The following is an 8,148-nucleotide window of genomic DNA, read 5'->3' on the forward strand; positions in this document are numbered from 1 at the left end:
ATTTGAAATAGCTTTTTAAACAAGGTTTTCAGGCTGCGTTATATTGCTGCACTGATGTACATCGTAGTAAAAGAAGCTCATTAACTCTAACTTCATGCATATCATTTTTTATGCATATAGTTTCTGAGACCTGTTGCAGCACTTTGTGGTAAAACCTTTGCTGACCATCTGATACTTGTTTTCTGTCCCCTGGAGACCTTTTGCACTACAATATTCTGCTTTATAGTAAAAAAAAGAACATATTACTAATTATTATTAGTAGTAGTAGCAACAATATCATATTACATTTTGATGAATAACCAAATAAAGACTTAATATTTATAAAAATTAGATTTTTTTTGCCCCATTGTTTTTTGGGTCAGGCTTTAAAGAATTAAAAAGATGGTTTAAAAAAGCATTTTGGAGTTAGAAGAATTTACAGGTGTGGTTTTTATTGGTTAAAAAAATTCTCATAGAATGCACATTTTTTTTTAGCACATACACACCACACAACACAAATGAAAACAGTAAAAATCAGAACATAATTTTATTTATAAGCCTTTAAAATAAATGGAAAAGTACATGTAGTTGTATTTAATCCAAAATATTGACACTGATAATATGAGATAATATAAATAGCTCTGTCTTATTTATTACATTTAAACATAACTGCAGTAAAAAGTTATTCGTCCTTTTCCTGAATGCAGTAAGAAATAAACTTTTGGAAAATATTTTTGCTTAAAAAACTGAACATTTAATTCCTGATTTCACAAGTTTGCATGACAAAAAAGGTTGTTCTGGTATAATTTAGATAAAAACAACACCACTAACAAGTTAAAAATAAGAAGTGATAAAACACCACATCAACCCCTAACCCTAGAAGAACTGATTAATATCTATCACTGAAACACTGAACGATGTGAGGTTAGCACTTATCATGTTAGCACCATACTGTGTGCTCCACAGTCTGCTCAGTTAGTAACTGCATGGCTCTTCTAAGTCCATCTATCTATGTCCTGTAACACTGCTCTACAACCTCGATCCATAACATCATCAAGGATTTCATTTTTTTATTTGATGAAAGCACAAGAATTCAAATACAGCTGAAGTTGAATAAGACTGGAAAATATCTCAGTTTCCTTCATGCACGTGAAGCACAGGTGGACACAGGTGTGTTGATGATGAGACCCAAGCTTACAGGTGGCTAGCTGTGAGATGTTCAGGAGACAGGCTTCTTTTGCTTTTATATCCCTAAACAAAATAAATGATTATGTGCATTAATTCAGCAGCTCTTTAGTATGTTTACTCTCATATAAGTGCACTTAAATTAAAATTATGATCTTGGAATACATACCCTTCGGGCCAAGTGTGTGCATGCATGTTGGTCATTTTAAAAAGTGATTAAGGTGAGTTTTAATATATATGTACATTATATAAATATATATGTGTGTGTGCAATGCAAACAAATAAGTCAACAAAACCCCAAATTTTGTCCATTCTTGTTTGTGTCTGGTTGGGCACTCAAACATTATAAGGACTTACAAGACTGCGGCTTGGGCTGAGAGATCGAGAGCGTACGGGGCTAACACTCCTGCTCCGGCTCCGGCTTCTGCTCCACTGCAAAAACACACACATCACCACAACATCCATGAGTGTCTCATGTCTCTGTAGAAGCATGTTTGCATTCATTCTGGCATAAAATTAGTACCAGAGCTCCTCTTCTGGTCACGGCATCGCCTTTTACAATTGTAGTGTTTCCTTCAACCAAAGCTGGCCAGACATGGTACATCACCAGAGGAGCTGAGAACTCAGAGTCGTAGCTCCGACGGTACCTGTCAGAGAGAGGAAAGCTGAGGGTGGCTGAGCCATTTGATTGCTGAGGCTGACATCTACTGGCAGAGGGATTGTATTGCTGTGATGAGCTGCAGTGCACAGAATGATCTACAATAACTCTTCATTTGTTTAAACACTATAATTCCAGATACATCAAAGCAAACATCACAATTTTGCAGATAAACTCCTGGTTAAGAAAACATATTGGAGACTTCTGACAGGATTTTCATGTGCATCAACACAGGACTGACTTGCTATCATTGAATAGTTCTCCATCACTTGCAAAGGCCAAGTCAAGAGGTTGATCCAGCGTCTGCATGGCGAATGCCACCCTGCATGTCTCTCTGATCAAGGCACTAATGAGGGCAAAGTCCACCTCTGGTGGGAAGGAGATCCGAGGGTTCACATTCATGGCATTGATCACATCCTGGAAAGATAAAATCCTCTGTGAGAACCGCCTTCTTCATTACTAAGTATCCAGCTACAGTTACTGATTCAGAAATGTTGTAAAGGTCCCATAAAAAGATTAGTTTTGTCCTACATTGACGCTGGCTTCAACATCATAGAGGTCCAAGTTTCTGACAATGTAGTCCACGGCTGCATCCTCAAGACTCTCCGGACCAAAGTGGGAAGAGGATAGTGTCTTTCTCACTCGCAGCTTGAACTGGCGGTAGGCCAGTTTTGCTGTTTGGAAGGATTCCTAAAACCGTAAAAACACACACATTTGTACAATGGCACTGAGGAACAGACCCAGCATTCAGAAGAAACACACACACAACACTTTATTCATAAATAGAGAAGATCATTTAAATGGAAAGATCTGGAAAATAGAAAAATCATGGAATCAATTGAAAACAAAAGATAACTGTTGCTACAATTATAACAGAGAAATACTGTCAGAAAATTAACTGCCATTTGATACTTACCAACTATTTTATCAGACCCAGCTGTTCAATCACTTGTTAACACAAATATCTAATCAGCCAATCACATGACAGCAACATTTAGTCATGTAGACATGGTGAAGACGACTTGATGAAGTTCAAACTGAGCATCAGAATGAAGAAGAAAGGAGATTTAAGTGACTTTGAACGTAGCATGGTTGTTGGTCTGAGTATTTACTGGGATTTTCACACACAACCATCTCTAGGGTTTACAGAGAATGGTCTGAAGAAGAGAAAATATCAGTGAGCAGCAGTTGTCTGGACCAGAATGTGTTGTTGATGTCAGAGGTCAGAGGAGAATGGGCAGACTGGTTGGAGATGATAGAAAAACAACAGGAAGTCAAATTAACACTAGTTCCAACCAAGGTCTGCAGGATAGCATCTCTGAACACACAACACGTCCAAGCAGCAGAAAACCACACCTGCTGACTTGTTGTGACCTGATATGTTTGTTTTCTTGTCATTCATGTTTGTTCCTACTGGCTGTGAAACTAACTGTCGCTTGGAGATAATAGCAGTTCTTGACTGATAAAGTTGCCCCTGCTCTCACCTAAGAACAGGAAACAGGCTACAGTTCACACAAACTCACAGAAGATTGGAAAAATGTTGCCTGTTCAAATGAGTCTCTATTTCAGCTGCCACATTCAGATGGTAGGGTCATAAGCAACATGAAAACATGGATCCACATTTTGGGCTCCTTAGTACCAACATAGCCTGGTTTAACCACCACAGCCTACCTGAGTGTCGTTGATGACCATGTCCATCCCTTTATGACCACAGTGTAGCATCTTCTGATGCTACTTCCAGCAGGATAATTCACCATGTCACAAAGCTCAGATCATCTCCAACTGCTTTCTAAACCATGACAATGAATTCACTGGACTCCAATGGGCTCCACAGTCACCAGATCTATTCAATAGAGCAGTTTTGGGATGTGGTGGAACAGGAGATTCTCATCATGCATGTGCAGCCAACAAATCTGCAGCAACTACGTGATGCTGTCATGTCAATATGGAGCAAAACCTCTGAGGAATGTTTCCAGCACCTTTTCATAAAGGGAAGATGTATATTTTTTACTAAATGAAATATTTTGTATTTTTTACATGAGGTGTTTTTATTTGTTATGGTGTTGTTTGTTTTTCATTAAATGTCCTTGTGTTTTCCATCTCAAGACCTCCGCACATCTTAAAGTAATCACATACTGCAGCCCTACTCATAGTATCTACACACACTTCTGCTACACTTTTATTCACAAGCAGCAGTACGATAACTTCAGTCATACCACGACAGCGATGAAAATAATTTTCTGAACCATCTCCAAGTCAGTGATGTAGCGTCGAAGCAGGGTCTGAGCCTCCAGACGCTCCACAGCGTACAGGTCACTGAAGCGTGAGACAAGGCGTGCGTGGCGGGACGAGTTGGTGAGTTGAGCTCTGGTGGGCGACTCACTCCTCACTGGGCTGGACGAATGGCTGAGCCTTGGCAAAGGGCTCGGAGAGCGACTCCTCACCAACCTGAAAAGCAGACACAAAAACATAAAACCACATCAATTATGTAAGACACCTCTAAAGTGACTTTGTGTGAGCACACAGTGCTGGAGTGTGTTTGCTTGTACCTCCCCTGCAGCATGGCCTTCTCTGTGTTCAGATAAGACACTTCATCTCTTAACAAGCGCATCTGTCGCTCAGAGTCATCCAGATTCCTCTTATACATCTCCAGCTGTTCATGAGCCGAACGCAGACTAAAACACAAAGTTCACATCAGCAACTGTGAGAAAAAACACACACAATGCTTTAAAAAAAATATATAATATGACAGGGTTTATAACTACCACCTACTCTGCTTTCAGCTGTAAGATTTCATCTTCGGTGGCGAGCAGGGTGGTCGCTGATTTGCTCTTTGTCTCATCCAGCTCTTTCTGAGCACCCATAAGTCTGTTAAAACAAATGGCTGATCGATTCAGTTATCCATACAACAATTCCATGCTTTCATTATAAGACTCACTCTGCTCTGACTGAATCCAGCTGTAGGCGAGTGGAGCACAGCTGAGTCTCCATCTTCTGCATGTCACTCTCATGGAAAACAGAGAGCTCTCTGATCTTTCTGTCTTTCTCTACTGAATCCTGATGGTAGGAAATGATGAGAGATACATACCAACTTTAACACTCCATGTATTTAATTATCACACTGGTTGAAATAGACATTAGATAGATATGACAGATGGTAGCACCTGGATGAGCTGTAGACTGGTGTCATCAGTAACTGAGGGCCTCGCCATGGAGAAACAGCTTCCAAGCCACGGTAGAAGTCGTGTTTTAAGAGTGTCCACTCCAGCATAGTGCCCACCTGATTCATAACAAAATATATAAAGATTGTTTCAAAAAGTTTGCTCTTTAAAGAAAATCTGACTCCTGAACTGCAGGTGTGAAGGTTACCCTCAGCAGCAGTTAGGTTAAGAATGGCAAACAGTTGGCCCTGGATCTTGGCAGTAAGTTCAATGAGCTCACAACACCTGTTCAGATTCTGGTCACAGGAAATCACCTGGGGACAGAAACAAACTCCTACATTCAGAACCATAAAAATTTAACTTAATTTGTCATTTAGACTTTTTTGGTATCTGTTTTGGTACTGCTATATTCAATGTTTATCATGAAGACCTGAAAAAAAACGATAAAACATCAAAAACCTTTATTATGATCGTTTGAAAAAAAAGATGAGGGCAAATTAATTTATCTTAAACCAAAAGTAATAATTTATCTAATAGCGGTAGCTGACCAAATATATAAAACAGACCTTACCTAAAGTAACTGTAATGATATATAGACCATTTAATGGATCTTTAGTCTGTCTTAGTCTTGTGTTGCACATATGAACATCTTATGTTTTCAGAAACCTGGATAAGATTTTATCTAACTTTACTGTGGTATGTAGGCTCTTTATCCAGGTTTCTTAACATTTTGTCCTGACAATTTTGGCTGAAATGAAACAACAGTCACATGCTGTAATAAAAACCTGTTAACTTATATGAGTGTGCATACATTCAACTGCATTATTAGGCTTCTTGCATGTAATGTTAAAGCTATAGGACTCAAAAATAGAATACTAAAAAGCATGGAAAATGTAACTGCCTAGACTTCACACTCTATTAGGCTATATTAGGAACTTTTGACTAATCTTCCATTTGTCATACACATACATACATACGTACTCTTGTGTGTTTTCAATGGTGGATTTATACTAAAAACATATAACTTCAACGTCTGCCACTGACAGCTTTTGAGCTTTAAGGATTACCTTAATAGATATAACCTCTACCCTTTTCCTGTCTACTCTAATATGAATTGGCATCCAAAGACAACCTAAAGAACTTTCAGCCTGTTCAATTTTAGCCAAAAGCTACACTATACAATGTCTGGTCAAGTCCTTAACATATTGTCTTTCAGTTCCACTAGAACTCGAACTGATTCTGCCTCTTCTCTCCTCACTGTCATTCATATTACTAGAAACCTTGTTATATAGTAATAAAAAAAATAAAAAAAAACTTTATACAATTAATTGGACTTTACAGAGAGAGATTCTAGGATTCACAAATGTTAAATCTAATTTAAGGAATCCTGTACACCAACTGTGAAATCTCCATTATCTCAAAATCTGAAGATAATGTTTCCTGTTGTTTGTCAACTTTTCATTTGTTTGGATATGTAGCACATATCATGATTCATTCGTTCATTCATTCATTCATTCATTCATTCGTTCATTCATTCATTCATTCATTTGGATGTTAGTATGAAGGAGCATTTGAATCCCTTTACTTTATGTACATATGCTGCATTGGGTAATTAAAACCTTTAAGTAGGCTATTTTAACCGGAAGAAAAATCTTTAGTCTAAAATTTGAGTCATTCTATCACAGAGCAAGTTCAAGTATTTTCCTTTATTTGAAGTTTAGAAAAATATTTTATGAAACGCGCTAGTTCCGGATAGCCATCTTAGCATATTTCTCCCGGAAGCAATTGGAAGTGAACCATCTTAACGGTAGAGCGAAAGATCTTTGGACAAGACCAATCGTAGCCATGGCGACCGGCGTCCATGGCAACCAAACTTTACTAGAAATCAATGTAATCTGAGCAAATACATTCCTTTGCTGTATAGTTTCCAGTCTTTAAAAAATGCATTTTAAATAACTAAAATTGTAAATGTGAAATAAAACAAAATAGAACTAACTGAATAAAGTCGGTGGCTTTTGTGGGTGTTAGAGAACAAGTCGCCAGGAGTAAACAAAGCAACTCATCATTTTAAGCGAAAGAAGGTGATATTATCTCCAATCATGACCGAAATGTCAATTATTGTTATTATGGGATAACACCCGTGAAATAAATTTTTCAACCCGAGAGCACGTTAAGTGGTTTGGTCAGATTTAGGTCGATCATGACTTATTGATGAACTTACATGGTAGTCTTTGAGCCAGCTCTCAAGCTTATCCTGCAAGACGCTGAAGGAAGATGTATTGGTCAGTCTCCTTAAATTGTCCGCCATGTCAGTTCAAAATAACTAATCCTTTGGTATTTAAAATAGTCCAGGAGGAGTGTTTGGTCTGGCGTAGAATAAATTCTTGTCTTGGCAACTTTCTGCACCTATAACACACACAGCACCGCCTCAGAACCAACTAAGCGAAGAGACGAGCCGACAACCCAACCACACAAAATGGGCCAATCCGCGTCCCATAAGGAAGAGTGTTATAGCTCAGTTACTGGTGAGGGCGACGGATGCGTGAGCACTGCCCCCTCATTTGATCCTCTGTAGGTTCTGTTTTCCTCTGATGTAATTACGATTGTAATATCATACCGTCAAACGAAACCCGATGCACGCAGAGTAGCTCCGAGAACACGCTGCTGATTTTCTGTCCCTGCTTTGTGGAATTAAATCCGATTATAATATGCAGTATGACATGCTAAACCTAATTAGTCACACAATTGCTACTAATAAACTAATAATTGAAGTAACTTATTTGCACGCGCATGTAACAAGTAACAATAGCTTAAAATGGATTGTAACACGATATAATACAGCCCGTAATTTCCCGACATTTAGTTCAGTTTCGGTGTACAGAAGGAAATAATCAAGCTGCAAGTATTTAGTACTTGATGAGTATGACGTGTTTCAGACAATAAATAAATAAATACCGTAAGGATTTTCCTAACACTGGGTTCCTGGTTTGGTTTGCACTGAGATGTATAAAAAAACACATTCAACAATCTGCAGGGCAGTTTTTACATTTTTCAGGAATTATTCAATAATGCAATTAATAAACCCATTGTTAAAAAGTAAATCAAACAAATAAATAAAAAAAAAGAATAACAATAAGGAACATTGTCTGGAAATGTTTGTATGTG

At 38.1% G+C, this 8,148-nt stretch overlaps 1 protein-coding gene across 1 annotated transcript; it reads right to left on the minus strand.

Moving 5' to 3' along the window:
- Positions 1 to 544: 544 nt before the first annotated feature.
- On the minus strand, positions 545 to 7,808 carry spata18 (spermatogenesis associated 18). Its single transcript, XM_042006705.1, has 12 exons — positions 7,205 to 7,808; positions 5,192 to 5,297; positions 4,987 to 5,102; positions 4,761 to 4,879; positions 4,595 to 4,690; positions 4,372 to 4,497; positions 4,039 to 4,270; positions 2,354 to 2,512; positions 2,064 to 2,239; positions 1,688 to 1,811; positions 1,522 to 1,596; positions 545 to 1,230 (listed from the first exon to the last, which is right to left on the minus strand). The coding sequence occupies exons 1-12, from the start codon at positions 7,289 to 7,291 to the stop codon at positions 1,174 to 1,176; spliced, it is 1,473 nt and encodes a 490-aa protein (XP_041862639.1). The 5' UTR covers positions 7,292 to 7,808; the 3' UTR covers positions 545 to 1,173.
- Between the last annotated feature and the right edge of the window lie 340 nt (positions 7,809 to 8,148).

The sequence above is a fragment of the Melanotaenia boesemani genome, chromosome 14 (assembly GCF_017639745.1).
Source record: "Melanotaenia boesemani isolate fMelBoe1 chromosome 14, fMelBoe1.pri, whole genome shotgun sequence".
NCBI lineage: Eukaryota > Metazoa > Chordata > Actinopteri > Atheriniformes > Melanotaeniidae > Melanotaenia > Melanotaenia boesemani.

Excerpts from the sequence above, each read along its gene's own strand:
- spata18 (XM_042006705.1), bottom strand. The coding sequence starts at position 7,291 with ATGGCGGACAATTTAAGGAGACTGACCAATACATCTTCCTTCAGCGTC. Across the intron at positions 1,812-2,063 it reads GAACTATTCAATGATAGCAA|GTACCGTCGGAGCTACGACT; the intron begins GTCAGTCCTGTG and ends TCTCTCTGACAG. Across the intron at positions 1,231-1,521 it reads TCAGCCCAAGCCGCAGTCTT|GGATATAAAAGCAAAAGAAG; the intron begins GTAAGTCCTTAT and ends TATTTTGTTTAG.